Here is an 18,195-nt window from a genome sequence, read left to right as displayed (position 1 = left end):
GGGGGGGGGGGAACCAAAACCCTCCATCTGGTGCTAGCTAGTTTCTCACACCTCTCTTAATTACGAATCTCGTTTGTTACTGAGAAATTACAGCCACGAGAGTCAATGCCTTTTGCAAACAAACAGTACCTAGCTATAATTTAATAACACTGATTTGTTGTTTCCTGTTCTTACAATAACCTATCTAAGCCAAGTAATACCAGCTATTTAGTTTGGTAGCAACATAGAGTTACTTTTAGTATATGTGCTGCCAAAGCAAGCACATAGAGTTACTTTTTAAGCGAACTTAGTTAAGGCCAAAAGTATGTTGATTTAAAGGAAGCTTTTCAGCAAATAAAAAGTTATGTGTGGCTGGCAAAAATTTCTCAGGAGATATGCAGGTGACTGAAGCTTGGGAAACATTGGGCTAGTGAAAAACACACTGAACTTGAAGATAGGAAACTTGGTCACCAAATCTATTTCCAGTCCTGTCACTAATTATCAGATTGTCCTTAGGCAAGATGATGCATCTTCATGACTCCATTTCCTCATTATTCAATGATGATATTGTTATTTGCCAAGCTACCTTTGGAGTGATGTAAAAATAAAAATTAAATGATGGGTAGTGAAATCGTATGAATGTTGTATAGGGGTACCTCAGTGGTGTAATGTATTAAATGTCTGACTCTTGGTTTTGGCTCAGGTCCTGGTCTCAGGGCCCTGAGATCGAGCCCCATCTTTGGCTCGTGCTCAGCATGGAATATGCCTTAAATTCTCTCTCTCTTTCCCACGGCCCCTCCCACTCATGCTCTCTCTTTCTTTCCCTAAAATTAATAGAAAATTTTTTAACAGTTGTATGTATATAATATTCTTTATTATGTATCTGAAACACAACTTTTTCTTTCCTTTTTTCTTCCCATTATCTCAGTTCAAAAAAAAAAAAAACAAAACAAAAACATGATCATGACCATTTAGGAAAGGATAATAGATAATATTATCTCTTTTTTCACTCTAGGAGCATGACATTTTTTTTAGTAGTGTGCGTGTGCATGTGTGGGTGTTGAGAGAAAGGGGGGAGAGAGACTGACTACGGTTATACAGTTTCTACATTTATACTATTCCTAAATACTAAAAGTGTGTTGTCTTTTCCTGATTGATTATATGTTTATTTTTGCCATTCTTCCATGGTGATAAAAAAGCTCAAAAACTAAATTGTTAAAAAATTTCACCTAATAATATATCTTATTAATCTCTAAGCTTAATAAAAATATTATGACATATTTGAATATTTAGAATTGTTAAAAACAATAGCTTCAGGCCAAAATTGTCTTTTGTCTTGAAATAATATTTGGAATCTTCCTTGTATTTTTTTCACTGTGCCTAAAACCTTGACTTTTCTACAGAATATGATATCTTTTTACAAAAGATGTTTCACTGTTACATAATGTCATTTCCTATAGACTTCAGAATTTTTTTCCAATCTAATCTTGCTTATCCTTGAAGCTAAGTTTGTTGTTTTTGTTAAAATATAAAGGTCTAGTTAAATATATGATATATTTTGATCTTAATGGCCAACATATCAGGTTTGTGGCTGTTTTATCTTGATACATATATTCAACAAAGCCCCAATACTAACCTATTGTGTGATAGAGACAGTATTCGTGGACACAGAGATAATGCTAACAATTGTTTGGGTTCCCATTCTATTAAGGAAATGTACTTAACACTATTGCTTTTGGATCCAAAAATGATAGACATCATAATTTCATTCAAACATTAATATGTATGGTGTAGGATAGCAATTCCCAAACTTGTGCAGTCATTAGAGTCACCTGGAGGGCTTGTCAAAACACAGATTGCTTGTTCCATCCTCAGTTCCTGATTCTGTGCTTCTGGGGTAAAGCCGCAGAATTTGCATTTTTAGCAAGTCCCACAGTGATGATGAGGCTGATGTGGCTCCCCTCTTCCCCCAATCTTTTTGTCTAATGAAAGGTGGTAGAGCAGGACAGTGAAGCTGTGGACTTAGGTGATATCCCACAGACTTTGGTGATAGCCCCAGAGTTGAGCCCTGGCTTTGATACTTATGAACTCTGTAATGTGGACAAGTTAAGGATCAATTTTGTCTTCTGTAAAATGGTAACAGTTATATTTATTGGGAATATTGAATAAAATAATGCATATTGACTGTATAGAATAATGCTTAGCCTTGTAACGAACTTCCACTAAATGCAACATTTGTAATTGGTGGTGATGGTAATTGGAGTTTTGAGAGTAGAAGCAGTAGTTAGTGGTAGTAGAAAAGAATACACATTTCCTTTGTTCCTTGCAATAAAAGTTTATATTTCTTTCCTAAAGAGGCGGGGCAGAAAGCTTGCTTTTCATTTATGACATTATTTCTATGAGAAACACTCCAGCAAGAAGGGAATTCATTGAAAAGAAGTAGTGCCCTTATTAAAAGAATGTTCAAGAGTGTATTGGAGATGGGAATCTATGTTGCAGTTCAAGCACAGTTTTATCCATTCGTGCAGTAGGTTTTTTAGTATTCAGAACCTAATGTATTTGTTTCTTTCCTTCTCTTAGCAACAAGAGCAAGACCCAACAAACCTATACATCTCAAATCTCCCCATTTCCATGGATGAGCAGGAACTTGAGAATATGCTGAAACCCTTTGGACACGTCATTTCCACAAGAATACTAAGAGATGCTAATGGAGTCAGCAGAGGTGTTGGCTTTGCCAGGTAAAACATTTACTACATACCTGTGTTACTTTTCTTTCCTCCTTATTCTCTTTTAATTCCATTCCTTTATAGAACCAGGGCCCAAAGCAATGGAACATTTCGCCCTCTCCCTGCCAAAAAGAAGCTTTTCAAATCAACTCTGTATCTTTGTCTCAATCAAAGAATTCCAATTATAAATATGTTGTTCTTGCTAAAATCCATACCTAGAATGGTTATATATGTCTCGGGTCTTAATGGTATGCATGCCCAGTTCCCAATTCTCTCTTTGCCTGTAGATTAGCAAAATCAGATGCTGCCAATTTCTGCTATTGGTTATAAATGCCCAGTACCCCAACGCTAAAGAGCCCATGCAGTGAACAAAGCATCCAAATGTTTTTGCAGTGATTTCCAAAGAATGAGATGATAGAATTTCTCAGTCAAGAAAAGGAAGAGAAGAAAGATTTTGAGAAACAGAAATTACTGGGAAGTCCAAAGGAACTCAGAAATATAAGGGGGGGGAGGTTAGGAGGGCACTTGCATTTAAGAGGCTCTGGCTGTGTGGTTTTGATATTTTACGCAGAACAGAAAAAAGCAAATTGCACTTTTTTCATTGTCAGAAAAGGAAAAGTAGTTTTCATCTTAACTTTAAGGGATGTTTACAAAAGAAGATCTCAGCCAGGAAGGGAGTTAAAATGGTGGTCCCTGCTGTGCTTTCATGAAAAACAAAGCAAAAGAAACCACAGAGAAAAAGAAACTGCTGAACAACAAAGAATGAGAGTAAAAGCCGTGTCTCCATGGCTTGGCATGTTTATGTGTCTCCAGCTGACTTAACATGGATGAGTGAGTGAATGGATGCCCGTGTCATCGGGAAGTCAGCCCTTTGCAGACAGGTGTGTCCATCTATAATCAATTCTGCCATCACCTGGAAACCATTCCAAACCAATATATATATTAACCCACTTTGAAAGATAACATTTTATAAGGACACCTGGGTGGCTTATTCGGCTAGGCATCTGACTCTTGACTTTGTTCTGGGTCATGATCTCAGGGTCTTGAGACTGGGCCCCATGTCCAGCTGGAGCCTGCTTGGGATTCTCCCTCTCCCTCTGCCCCTCCTGGGCTCAGTTTCTCTCTATTTTTCTAAATCAATCAGTCAGTCAATACTGGTATCTACCTTAACTTTCTGTAACTCATGGACCATGTCTTAAAATTTATATTCCCCCCATTTCCTGGTAGACTGGCAGACATATACAAGATGCATGCTGATTTGAAGAGAAATAAGCAGAATGAAGAAACTCTCCTGAACCTGATGTATGCTTGAGGCATTTACTTTTTCAGATCACTGGTAACTGCTCATTTAGGTGGTCAAGGCAGAGCTAATCATATCAGCCAGGGCTCTGAAATTTGCCAATGTCATCATTGTTGGATAGTATCTAAGCTGCTGGGAGAGGGCTGGTCAGTGTGGGAGTTCACTGAAATGAACAACACACATCCTTCTGGTCCTTCTCTCACTTCTTGACCCCCACCCCAAAACTCTCTCTAACATATTAGTCTCTCCTTCATTTGTACTCCCACTGAGAAATGAACATATTTCAACTTTATCAAGACAAAACATTTTCTAAGATCTATGGTGATCTTTCTTTATTTGCTTTTTCAGGCAAAGGGCTTTTGATACAGATATGGTAATTTGCTAGGGCTGTTGTAACAGAATACAACAGACTGGGTGGATTAAATGACAAAAATTTATTTTCTCAGAGTTCTAGAAGCTGGAAGTCCAAGATGATGGTGTTAGTAGGTTTGGTTTCCTCTGAGGCTTCTCTCCTTGTCTTGTAGATGACATTGTTTTCCCTGTATCTTCACATGGTCTTCCCTCTCTGTCTCTGTCTTACTCTCTAATTTCTAAAAGGCTATAAGTCTTGGAGCACCTGGCTTGCTCAGTCAGAAGAGTATGTGACTCTTGATCTCAGGGTCATGAGTTCAAGCCCTACATTAGCTATAGAGATTATTTAAATAAATCAACTTAAATTAAAAAAAGAATTGGAGGACATCAGGGGCACTGGGGTTACTCAGTCAGTTTAGCATCTGCCTTCAGCTCAGGTCATGATCCCAGGGTCCTGGAACTGATGCTCTATGCTATCAGGCTCCCTGCTCAACAGACAGTTTTCTTCACGCTCTCCCTCTACCTCACCCCACCGTCCTGTTCTCTCTCCCACACATGCTCCATCTCCCTCAAAGAAATAAATAAACAATCTTAAAAAAAAAATTTAAAGGACATCAGTCAGATTGGTTGAGGACCCACCCATATTAGGCCCTATCTCCATATACAGTCACATTATGAAGTACTGGGGGCTAGGACTTCAACATAGGAATTTGTTGTGGTAGAGACACAATTCAGCTTCTGACACAGAAATCGGGCTATTCAGTTCCCTTAATTCTGTCTTCCCTATACACTTTCAGTTTGCTTAAAATGAAGAATATTCTTCTTGGTGCAGAACCAAGTAATGCACATTGTAAGAGACAACACTATAATCATCACATATGATGTTATGAAAGAGTAAATCCTATAGTGCTTTTTTTTCCTTTAAGAACTGAGGAAGAGTGGGGATTTTAAATTATTATTTTATGTCTGCTCTGAATGCGGCCTCCCTCTTTTAGTGCATTTTGCATATGGAAACTATCAATGATTCTTTAAAGTAAAATCGGGGGCGCCTGAGTGGCTCAGTCAGTTAAGCGTCTGCCTTCGGTTCAGGTCATGATCCCAGGGTCCTGGTATCTAGCCCCACATCGGGCTCCCTGCTCAGTGGGGAGTCTCCTTCTCCCTCTCCTTCTGCTCCTCCCCCTGCTTGTGCTCTCTCTCACTATCTCTGTTTCCCTTAAATAAATAGTCTTTAAAAAAATAAAAGATTAAAAAAAATACAAATCTGATCATGTCAGGGACCTGTTTATATCTCTCAATATGGTCCAAATGATTGGATTTACCAACCTGGACAACATTATCCCTGACATCATTATCCCTGACACCATTCACCTTCTGGGCCTTCTGTCTTCCTGTCTCTTATCCTGGGCACAAGAAGCCCTTCCTGACTGTTACACTTTTCATGACTCTTACTCTGGCTTCTGCTTACTTATCCTTCAGGTATTGGCTTAAATGTCCTTTCTTCAAAAAACCCTTTTGTGACCTCTATCTCTAGCCTTCAAAGTTAGATGGTCTCATTACAACTCCTGTCAAAGTTTTTTTGTTTTTTTGTTTGTTTGTTTGTTTGTTTTTCTCCAAATAAGATCTATCAAAATCATAATGAATTCACTATTTAATGTGTGTCTTTACCCACCGGATTATACATTTCCTTACTGGTATTTCCTTTTCACTGTTGAGAGGATGGATAGGTGGATGGTAGTTAACATAATTACCTTTCGATGAAGTTCCTGAATGACTAAGCTCCAAGGAATGGCTTTTTAAAACTCTTAACTTAGAATAGGAATTATCAGTCACATTCCAATACTAAAACTTCAGTCTCCATACTCTAAATCATGTTATTTTCCAATTTCAGAAAGTAGCATGTGGATTGAAAAGGAAAACATAGGTTCAAGTCAATTTCTTAGGCCTAAGAAATCAAAAGAAAACATGAATCTGCCTCTTTTGTAAAAAACTAAGAAGCTGATGAAGAACCAGGATTTCATTTTTCTTGTTTTTTAGACCTGAAATTCCAAGAAGCAGGATCCCACATGATTTACCTAACTTGATGATGTGAAAAAATAACTTTAGTTCTATCATACATCATTGGGTCGGCCCAAATTCCTCTCTCCTTGCACTTGGACATTTGCTCTGCTTTTCTCAAACCACCATGGCTGCATCTTAACAAACTCAATCTTTCACAAATTAACTTTTATACAGTTTTCCTTTTTTATAAAAACCACCCTTTTCCTGTTGTTCAGCCTTTCCCATTTGGAGCTCTCCCTCTGAACTACAGAATGAAGATGACTTGAGGGACAGTCTTCCCACTTCTTCCCAGGACAGCGTGTAGCTAGTGAGAGAAGTTAATGGATTATGTACAAAGGTTGCCTTGGGACAGCGGTTCTCAAAGTGTAATTTCCAGGACAGAAACCTCAGCATTGCTTGGGAAAGTGTTAGAAATGCCATTTTGGAGTCCTGTACCAACTGAGACAGCAATGGTGGGGGTGGATGAGGTACAGGGATCTGTACTTTATCAAGCACTCTAGGTGACTCTCATGCTTCCTAAACCTTGAGAAGCATTGCCTCAGGGCATTAGGGCTTAATTCTCAAATCATCTGGAAGGCTTATAAAATTTCCGATTGTTGGCTTTCATTCTTAGAAATTTTTCCTGATGGAGCTGATTCTAGTTGACACCTCGATCACACTCTTCCACTTTGTCAAATGTACTGATCATAAATACATCTCCTGTCCTAGTCTTCAAGTGTAGGGATGGTGTCTTGTTCTTTTTCATGTCTATCCCAGCACCTAGAATATCATCTGACATATTACTGATCTTCAGTAAATTTTTGATGATGAACAAATGAAATCACTTCAAGTGCTTTGTTTTTGTTTTTGTTTGTTTTTGACTATAACTGGGCAGGGTGGTAGCATCTGATGGTAAAGATAAGCCAGTTCTGAGAAGGGTGTCCTGGGGTTTCAGAGGATTACCAGTCACATCAGTTCAACTATTATTGATTTACAAATTATTTCTTCATCAAAAAGTTCACAGTGCCACAGGCGTTATTAAAACCAAATGCTTGGGGCACCTGGGTGGCTCAGTGGTTGGGCCACTGCCTTCAGCTCGGGTCATGATCTCAGGGACCTGGGATTGAGCCCCACATTGGGCTCTCTGCTCAGCAGGGAGCCTGCTTCCTCCTCTCTCTCTGCCTGCCTCTCTGCCTGCTTGTGATCTCTCTCTGTCAAATAAATAAATAAAATCTTTAAAAACAAACAAACAAACAAACAAAAAAACTAAATGCTTATTTGACTGGGAGAACAGTCGGCCTATAATTGTGCCCGGTAAATCGTATCCATCTCTTGAACTTATGGCTCTCTCAATTTTTTTAACCTGAATATATGTTTTATCAAGCTTCATTTTAAAGATTTTATTTACTTATTCATTATTTTATTTGAGAGAGAGAACATGAGCAGGGTGAGGGGCTGAGGGAGAAGGAGGGAATCTCAAGCAGACTGTACACTGAGCACAGGACCCTGAGATCGTGACCTGAGCTGAAACCAAGAATTGGTCGCTTAACTGACTGAGCCACCAGGTGCCCCAGCAGACTTTGTTTTAAATATTACCATTGGTCAGTTCTAATCACCAGATATAGTCCTTGGTTCATATGCAAGATATTCTAAAATTCTTTAACTAGAAATAAACCCCCCATTATTATTTTACTCGCAAGCTATACATTAATCTCCTTTGATAACCATCTCTTCAAAGTAAAGGTAGTATCTTCATTTTATATTTAAAACGCTGAACTTCAAAGCATAGATTTGAATGCCAGTAGGGTGCACAGGTAGCACAATTACAGGCTTTTCAAATTCCAGAAGCACCAGATATATCTGAAATTACAGACATTTTATTTTATTTTTTATGTTTTTTTTTCTTTAGTCTCTTGTAACTTAAAACAATTTATAAGATCCACCGCCCTCTAGGCAGCATTTTATAGCCAAGTCATAAACCTCTAAAAACAGAAGTTTATGGTGGGAATGCTGACAGTCAGACAAGTCAGACCCACTATTGCAGAGCTAGCTGGTGCCAACAGACTACCTTGCCTTCCAGGGTGAGGATCAGAGCATAAATCAGCCTGAGGCCGGACGGACATGACTGTGTGTTCATGTTATCCATTTCCCATTCCCAGTAACATGAGACCATTTGTCTAACAAAAATCACATTGAAAGAGTGTTATGTGAGGCCGGTAAAGAATGACCTGAAATGCAGAAGGGATGGGGGGTAAACATTCACAATTAATCCAGCTTCAACATCTGGGAACATAGAACCTCTTTAAGAAATGCATTTACTGTCCCCTGGTGAGCTAAAGAGCGTGAGAGACCGCTGAGCACAGAGACCTTTGTATTTTGTAGTATTTTTCACCCCTCCTCAGTACTCTTAATTTGATTCTCATGGAATTTTGTTTGAATGACTTTTAACATATGGGCAGCCCTGTGTTCTATCTCGCCCTAATGAATGAACACGTTTTCCAATTAAAAAGTTACAGTTCTTTCTTTTTGTGAAGTAAAAATAGTAATAATAATAATTGTGGTTATAGATAGACAAATACCAGCCTGATTATTAAAAATCAGTATAAATAGCAGGTTAAAATACTTTTTGTGTTTTCTTTTATTAGTGTCGAATATCTTTAAAATTTTATGATTTACTTTCTACTGCCTGATGCTTCTTGCTCCCAATCTTCTCCCCCCCTGAAATACAATGAACTTTGACTCAGGATCAGCATAATCAAAATATAAGAATTAAAAAAAAAATTATAAGGCAAATACCAGTGCTTCTCTTGCAGGCAAATATATGACCCTTTAAAATGACTATCACACTTGCGTAATTGTCATTGTTTGGGACATGTTTCAATCATATTTACTGATCTGATGGAGTATTTGTTTTAAAAATCCCTCCACCCCTTGCTGTCTTGGTAACTGTTTTGCTGTTTCTACCTCAAACTTACATGGAACTAGGAAATCAAATGTGAACAAAGAAAATCTCTAAAATGTAATTTAGTGATTAGTCATCTCCAAATTGCAGCTGTATTTGCACAGAGAGAGATTACAGTGTTTGTTGAGACTGAAGAGAATAATGGCTGTTACTCCGTTCAGTAGTCTTAATTACTCAGCCAATTACCATCAAACGTGATCTACTGGAAAGTAGACTCTTGGTCCATCCTTCAGCTTCTGGATCTTTGTTCTTGTTTTCTGCGTTTCTTCATTTATCTTGATCTGTTTCTGCACAATGTTTCTTTCTTTCACCATCAGTAAGTCATGATCATGGCTAGAGGTATGGCAGAACATTCTGCTTTCTTTTCCATGTATTTGGAGCCTGGGGTTCAAGACCCAAACCAACCAACCAAGCAATGAGCCAACCAGTCAACCAATCAAACAAATGGCTTAAATTGCACCAAGTAATCTATCATTTTGAGATGTTCTGGACGCACGTCTTGCTCTATACATGGCTTTATAAAAACTAAGAGAAGGAGGGAAACATATAATTTATTATTTTATCATTGTATCATTGAAATGACCAGATCGCAAAGATCATCCTCTGTAGGATGAGAGGGGAGTTCTGAATATTATTTACTCGTGTAAAGCTGAAATTGGAGAACTTTGTTACCTCGAGGTTGGTAAGAGTAAATGTACTCAGGACCTGTACAATTTCTTTGCCTTGTACTGGCTATAAGCACAAACCATGATGGGGGCTCTTGGGCCATCTGAAGGCTGTGGGAATGTGAAGTAGGTTGCCTGTTTCCCACCAAAAAAGAAGAAAGACTGGGAAATGTCATTTGAACTCACAAGTGTGAGTCTTTTTTAGTATCTTTCCTATAGTCTCAGCTTTCTGTAAGTTGGATCATCTCATCCACTCACTCTGTGTGGTTATGAACATGGCTTTCTGGGTCAGAAATAACATAGCTTGCATCTTACTTCTGCATCTCCTATCTGTGTTCTTGGACAAAGTATAAAACTCTCTGAGTATACTTTTCTGCTATGTACCATGTGTTTGTTCGTTTGTCCGTGTCACCCAATAAGTATGTCTTGGGAACTATAAGATGCCAGTAATTGCTCAAGATACAGTATTGCAGAGGGGTACACAGGAGAAAAGTATCTGACATTGTACTAGACTGGGGAGACAAAAATTGTAACCAAACAAATAAGAAAATATAAAATAATATAAAATAATCCACATAAAATAATTGAAGGGCTATAAAAGCAAAATAAAACATAGGGGTACATTAGAGACCATGGAAGAATGAGAGGCTGGAAGTCAAGAATAGGCAAGTTCTCTGAAGAGAGAGCATTTAGGCTGAGATACATCTTGTGGTGGAAATGGATAGGGAATCCTGGCAAAAGGAAAAGGCAGGCAGAGATTCAAGATGGGGACAACTTTGGCATATTTGAGAACCAGAATAAGGGGTGAGGTTACTATTCATAAAGGAAAGAAAAGAGATGTAATATATAATAATAGCTAGGAGTTAAATGTGCCTGTAACACAAAGAGATTGATTAAAAGTGGTAATGAATTCCAGTGGCACTTAATGGTAGGATTTTTATAGTTCTGAACATTGTATACTTATTGATTCCTCCTTTATCTCTATTTTAATGTTTTTAATTTAATTTTCTTCCATTTCTTCACCAGAACTCCTTTTGAAAACTTTAGTCTATGGTTTTAAAGCCCAGATTTTGGTTATGATGTCAACTGAAGGTAGGCAGATAATCTAAGTATCAAGTAGTTCCCAGACTGGTGTAAAAGAAACCATTGTTTGTTTGTTTGTTTCTTGCCTTTTCCTTCAAACACACAGCCTCCAGGGTAATTTTGTCCCTCCAGACTTGATAGTTTTACGGCAGAGCCATCAGCATGCTGGCTGCAAACAGAATTTCACCCCACATGATTCAGCTGAAGAGACTAGAATAAAGCAGGATTTAAGAAAAGTGTGGGTAGAGTGAAGGGAACTGACCAAGGATGTGGAGATACCAAGAGATGACCAGCAGAAGGAAGTTTTACCACCCCAAGACAGCTGAAGGTAGATGGAAGAGTGCTCCCAGAGCCAGTGATACCCAGAGCTGTGGAAAAGGCTGCCTGGAGTACTGAAGACAGGGAGAGATACAGTCCCAGCCAGAGTGGCAGCGCCAAGGGCAAGAGAGAAGGAGGAGGAACTGGTCAAATTTCTCTTTACTCCTGTGGCTGAATCCAATGAAAAACTATCAGATAAAAGAGCTAAGAGGACAGAGTTCATAAACCGTTCTTTAAAGCATAGAGCAGAGAAGACATATAGAAGAGTAAACAGAAAATACCAGAAAACACATGGGTAAATTGACTTATTTTTCTTTCCCCTTGACTTCACTAATTAAAAAAAAAAAAAAAGAGAGAGAGAGAGAAGAGAAAAGGAAAGAAAATATAGTGCAAGGTTAATGATAACTAAGCATCTACTACTTTACCTTAGCATTGGCAATTGATACAGGATGGTAGGAGTGATGACAAACCAGTTCGGTTTAAAGGAAGCAACTGTTTAACTTCAGGTCATGGTTGCTATGATGCTACCACTTCTAAAACCGAAAGTGTGGGGTTTTCTAACAATAGATACATATTGTTTTTCTACATCAGTTCTCCAATTATGACACCAACTCGGTGTCCCATTATTCAGTTCAATTCTAACACTATGTAGGGTTATCAACAGACCTCACAGGTTTGAGGGCTCAGTCCCACAAGACTGTTCCCATTCAGAAACCAGCCCCAAATGGTGGGAACTACTCACCATTCCTTAACCCCATCAGATTTGCTGAGTCACTAGAACAATCCACAGGACCCATGAAAACAATTTTCTTATGTTTACTAGTATATTACGAAAGATACAACCCAGGAATGGCCAAAAGAGTTGCAGAGGGCAAGATACAGGGTATAAGGAGTGACCTAGAGCGTCTCTGTCCTCCGTGGGCATGCCACCCTCCCGGAAAATTGGCAAATCAGCGTGTTCACCAACGTAGAAGCTCTCTGAACTGTTTTGTTTAGTGGTTATTATGGAGGTTTTATTGCATAGGCATGGTTGATTCATTTACTGGCCGTTGGTGATTGAGATCAATCTTCAGCCCCTTTCCCATCCCCAGAGGTGATGGGTGGGGCTGAAGCTCCAAACTTCCAATCATTTGGCCTTTGTGGTGAATAGCCCTCTCCAGGCCTCCCTTCTTGAGTTGCCTCATTAACATAAACTCAGATATGGTCAAAAAGGTCTTATTATAAGTAACAAAGGACACTACTTTCACTCAGGAAATATCATGGGTTTTAGGAGTTCTGTATCAGAAACCAGGGACAAAGACTGAATTTATTTTTATTATACCATGCAGAAAACATGGATCAGACCATATCAGCTTTCAAGAGGAATCAGAAATCCAGATTTTTATGTGAAATCTCCCAATCTTTAAATGTTGACAACCATTTCAGATTCTGTAAAAACCCCTTTGTAGGCCAAACAAAACTTTCTACCTGAAGGCTGGATTCAGCCCATAATTTCTAGTTTGGGACATGTGACAGGAGCTCCAGAACAGTGGTTTTCAACCTTGGCTGCACACTGGAATCACCTGGGTAGCTTTGAAAAATTGGTGCCTGGACTTCATGCCAAAGCAGTTAAATTAAAATCTCCTGGGCTGAGGCCCAGACATTGGTATTTTTAAAAATAGTTTCCTGATCATTTTAATGTATAGTTATTTTAATTAGCAATAATTGCTCCTCAGATAAGCTACGATACTGCCACTATGCAAAGCTAATGTACAGTTACTTTAAAATAAACATTTTATTTTGGAATAAGGTTAATTTAATAGAGACGTTACAGAGGTAATAAAGAGTTCCCGTATATACCATGCCATTTGTTAACATTTTATAACACCGTGGTGTACATGTCAAAATTAAGAAACTGGGGGCACCTGGGTGGCTCAGTGGCTTAAGCCTTTGCCTTCAGCTCAGGTCATGATCTCAGGGTCCTGGGATCGAGCCCTGCATCAGGCTCTCTGATTAAGCGGGGAGTCTGCTTCCCCCTCTTTCTCTACTTGCCTCTCTGCCTACTTGTGCTCTCTTTAAAAAAAAAAAAAAATTAAGAAACTGACATTGATACATTATTATTAACTAAACTCCAGACTTTATTTGGATTTCACCAACTTTTCCACTGATATGCTTTTTCTATTCCAGAATCTAACCCAGAGTGCCGTTTTTGTATTTAGTTGTCATGTGTCATCAGTCTGTTACGATTTGCAACTGTTTCTCAGACTTTCCTTGTTTTTCCTGAGTGGCACTAGCCAGGTAAACTGGGGAATGTCTCCAGAGTTGGGTATATTTGATGTTTTTCTCATAATAGGATCCCTATAATGTATAGATTTTTGGAAAGAGCACCATGGAGGTCAAGTGCCCTTTTAGTCACATCAGTTGAAGATATATCTCTGTTTTTGAGAACAACTGCTTTGGTTATTAGAGATGGAACTAGAATGGAGAGAGCATGATCTATCCAGCCTCAAAACACTTTACAAGAGATGAGTACAGGAAATCGGGGGGGATGGTGGGAGGCCAGCAATGGAACTCCCTCTTTTCCAGCTAATCTATCTGAATTGAGGGTCAAGAGACAAACATTCTATTCCAGGTCCTTCCACTGACTAGTCTCTAGGGAAGGCAATTAGTGTTTGTTTCTTCATCTGTATGATTTTGAAGTTGATATCTCGGGCTATTTCTAGTGCTGAAATTATGTGATTCTAAAACTCTGGAGTAGGTTTTTGTTAGTTAAATATCGTCCATAGTTTCGTTTCCTGAAAAAGAATGCGTTGTACTCCCGAGTAAGACCCCACCTCAATGTCTGGGTTTTGGCAAAGGAGGATGGCAGAAAGGCAGCTGGGCTTCATTATTGGGTGCTGCTGATACTTATATCCTAAGAATGTCAAGCACCGGGCATAGAGAAAACAACCTGTAAAGACTAAGAAGAAAGTTCAGTTCATTCACTCATCTTTGTTCCGGGGACTCAACTGTTCTCTCCATTACGATAAAGTAAGAAGTAAATGATGGAATTTATTTTCAAAATCTCAGAAGGAATAATCCCTTTAGTACTTCTAAAAATCTGTTAATGTTGCCCCTTTGTGTAACTCTAACCGGATTTAAATGGAAGGCTGGCTCGCAACGTTGGATACGCTAAATTGCCAATAATTTGTACAGAGCCCGGGATTGCAAAACCACAAAAATTTCACAATAGCGGAAACCTCTAATTAACCAAATAAATGGCAAAGTGGATTGGTTTTAAATATACGGCTAATAATGCTTACTGCCTTGAGATCATAAACTGAGAGATTCTCTATTAAGCTGAGATAGGTAGGCTGCAGAAGGTTTTGGAAAAATCTTTTCCACATCTGTGTTAAGTCCTGACCCAGAACATTCTACTAATATTGGATCAAACTCTCCTCTGATGTAACTTGCCTGTGGGAATTGTATTGGCTGTGAAACTGGCTCCCCTTAGGAACTGGTGTAAAAAAAAAAAAAAAAAAAATTATTATTATTTTTTTAATCACAATTCTGTGGTTTGTTTTGAATGACTGAAGCCAGGTTCCTAGGCACTGAGACAAGAAAGAATGTCAAACGAGACCTTTAATGTGTATTTATATTTAAACATCAGACCTAACAGAAAACCCTGAAGCTTTATACAATGATTGGAGCCTTGTAAGAACCTAATTAATGTATCTTGGGGTGAATGGTTGGCCTGGCACACAAGCTGTCCCGAGGTACTCGAGAGGGTTCAGGTACCGCCTGGGAAGAATAGATGTGGTTGTAGTGATTCAGTGGCCCGTCTGAAAGGGACATGCAAAGGCAGCTTTGTCTGGCGTGCCGCCTTTTCAGACTCACTTGATAATGCTAGTGTCAGTTTCAACCGAAGCGTGGGCCAGATTGCAGATAGCTTGAGCAGCCATGTCAAAGCGTTAATTGTGGAACCAGAGAAGAGAATGGGCACATTCTTCCGAAGGTGGCCATTCAAATGCCGTTTCTTTCCCCCCAGAGCTCCTGTCTCACTTTTGTTCCGGTTCCACACAAAATGCGTGAGGAACCTTGAGCCTTTCCCTTGGTGCCTCCTCTGTCGTCGCCTCTGCGGCGACTGCGTTGCCTTGTTACAGGGTGCCCCGTGTATTGAAATGAAATTGTCACTGCCGGGCGGTGCAGCGTAACAGGGTTTGACACGAAGCGCCGGCAGCTACAGAAAACAGACTTTCATTGCGTTTATTCTTTCTTAGACGAGAGTCTCTGAAGGCTCGCTGCCAACATGCACTCAGTTAAATCTGAACGAAGCAAAGTGAACCATCTATGCCTGTCTTCGCGTTACTAGAAACAGCCCCCATCCGGCTTGATAGGACTGTAAAATAGTCTCCAGGAAAGATGATCATACTTAGCATCCAAGAGGGAAGACTTGAGGCTTTCAATCCAGTGCAAACATATTTCAGGTGGGTGGAGTGGGGGAGCCACCTGATTTTCTACTTTAGCTTCTGTATTTCCTCAAATACAGAGATTCTGTTATATAGAATCAACAAGAACGTGCGAACACAGACACACACACACACACACACACACACCAATCTGGTTTTAGGCTTCCAAGACAAAGAGAAAGGATCTGATTTGTAGGACTCTTGCAAGCAAGCTTCAGATTCTTAACTGCCTTTTATCTAGATGAGTATCCAGAGAGAGATTGAATAAGGAGGGGGCTCTGGGGCATAAGCTTTTCATTCTGTAGCTCTCCTGGAATAAAAATTCCATAAAGTAACATCTGTAGTAATTAAGGGCTTACATTTCCTCTCCCATTCATGTCTCTGGTAAGAGGGTAGGTTATTGTCCCTAAGAGACGATAGATAGTAGATCCTGTGGGAAGACAGAAAGAACAGAATTAGAATTCTTTTGTTCCTAGAAATGTAAGTTTCTTACTTCAAAAAAAAAGTAATAATAATTATAATAACAACAGGATGGAAGACTTACTGTAAAAGATTCCACAAAAAGAAAAACTCAAAGGAGTTAAGAAAGTTGTACTTTGCTATTCCTCGGTGTTTGGAATGGAGAAAGGTTCATCTTGCCTTTCTTACCCAAGTATCTTTTCATTTGCAGGCACTTGTGATTAAGCAGTGAACAAAATGCTCTCTTTGTTTTTATTTATATTTGTTAAAATTATATGTTATTAAGCTTAAAGAGGTTTGGTTGTTCTCCCCCCCCCCCCACATTTGGACATAAAATCAATTCATTCTTTGCATGTTCTTCAAAATAACACCTATGTGAATCCATTGAGCCATCTGATAAATGAATAATGAGTTGTTGGGTTCCTACACTTTCTTGTCATAGCAGGACCAGTGACATAATTAGTGGAACCCAGTGCAAGTTAAAAATACAGGACCCCTTGTTAGAAAATCATGAAGAATTTCACGGTGGTGCCAACAGATTTTAAGCCACCAGACTTATTCTAAATCTGTGGCTTCCTTGTTCTGCACCGGTCTCAGTTTTACTGGGTAAAGATTTGCCATTTATCTGTATCTCTATACAAAAAAATGTGCCTCCATCCCATGCCTCATAGAAATGTACCTCAGAAAAGATAATTTTTTTGTTTTGTTTTGTTTTAAATCGAGTCAGAAAATAATGATGCCCGCCCCCTCTTGGAACACGCTTCTGATACCACCTTGAATTTCTCAACCTGATAATTCAGGTGGCCTCGTCTGCATCTCTCAGCTTACCTTCAAGAGTATCACCAAACCCTGTAAACCTTCCACACAAGCACAGTATTCTGCTCACCTCACCCACCTCTCAAAGGACACAGGGTCAGGTCAGTCCCCTGCCCTAATGACTTCTCTAAGGGCCCTTCTGGTGTCCTGTGCCTACTTCTCAGTGTTTCCTTGGTTCCTGGAATTCCTCTCACATCTGAATTCCTGTAGTTGTAATAAATGTTTAACTTATTTGGCATTTGTTTACATATTTTCCCTTATCTTATTTCTTCTGCATGTAATAGGCTCCTGAAAAAACACTTAAGACTTAGGTATAGGGAAGTTTTATAATTTGAGTTATAAGACTCCATTCCAAGGAAGCTCATATTAATAACACAGCAGAAAATCCAAAATTATACTTTGCCTTTTAGACAAATTTCACACATTTAGTACACATTCTTTCATATGTGTGTGAGCTGTTTTTTAAAATTTGTATTTGCCTCTAGTGTACTGTTTGGGGGACTTAATTTCCTTTCATCGGAATCAGCCCTTTAATTTTTATCTTCCCCAGCCAATGTTATAAAATAATAAAGCCCTGCTATAGTTAATTATTCAGAAAATGTTGCCAATACTAGTCTACTTAGGATAGGGTGACAGTGCTAATGTTGACATTATGATGGTATAGTTCAAAATGTTCGTTCATTAGCTTGCAAGTGAGATGTCAAAATTTGGCCCAAGAAACCTAGTTTAGGAATATGGATGTTTAGTATGAAAAAAGAGAGGATTTCAAGAATTCAAAGGGAAGAAAGTTCACAGGACTTGAGGTTTATGTATTTATGTTCTCTCTCACATTTGGAGCCCCAAATATATTCCCTTTTGTATCTTCACCCAGTGAGTTTTCAATAAAAGTGTTGAGGTGTTGATGACAACACTGTTATATTAAGCCTCAGAGCCCTTGATCCGAAGAGCAACAAGACCTACCTTTCAACTTCGCTAACTCAGATGTTCAACAGGTATTTATTGAGCAGTTTCAAATACCAGATATTGTTCGGTGGATTAAATAAGATAATGCCTCAGTATTTCTTCTGGGAGA

At 39.0% G+C, this 18,195-nt stretch overlaps 1 protein-coding gene across 9 annotated transcripts in view; it reads left to right on the top strand.

Annotated features, from left to right (window-relative positions):
* The window catches only part of RBMS3 (RNA binding motif single stranded interacting protein 3), a 713,870-nt gene that overhangs the window by 449,752 nt on the left and 245,923 nt on the right, over positions 1–18,195 (top strand). For all 9 annotated transcript variants that reach the window (XM_059390794.1, XM_059390798.1, XM_059390793.1 and 6 more), the window contains one exon: positions 2,560–2,717. In XM_059390794.1, the coding sequence (XP_059246777.1) occupies positions 2,560–2,717 (158 nt within the window). The remainder of the gene's footprint in view (positions 1–2,559; positions 2,718–18,195) is intronic.

This window comes from Mustela nigripes, chromosome 2 (assembly GCF_022355385.1).
Source record: "Mustela nigripes isolate SB6536 chromosome 2, MUSNIG.SB6536, whole genome shotgun sequence".
Classification (NCBI taxonomy): Eukaryota; Metazoa; Chordata; class Mammalia; order Carnivora; family Mustelidae; genus Mustela; species Mustela nigripes.
The sequence above is the reverse complement of the archived record's forward strand: the minus strand, read 5'-3'. Positions and strand labels throughout refer to the sequence as shown.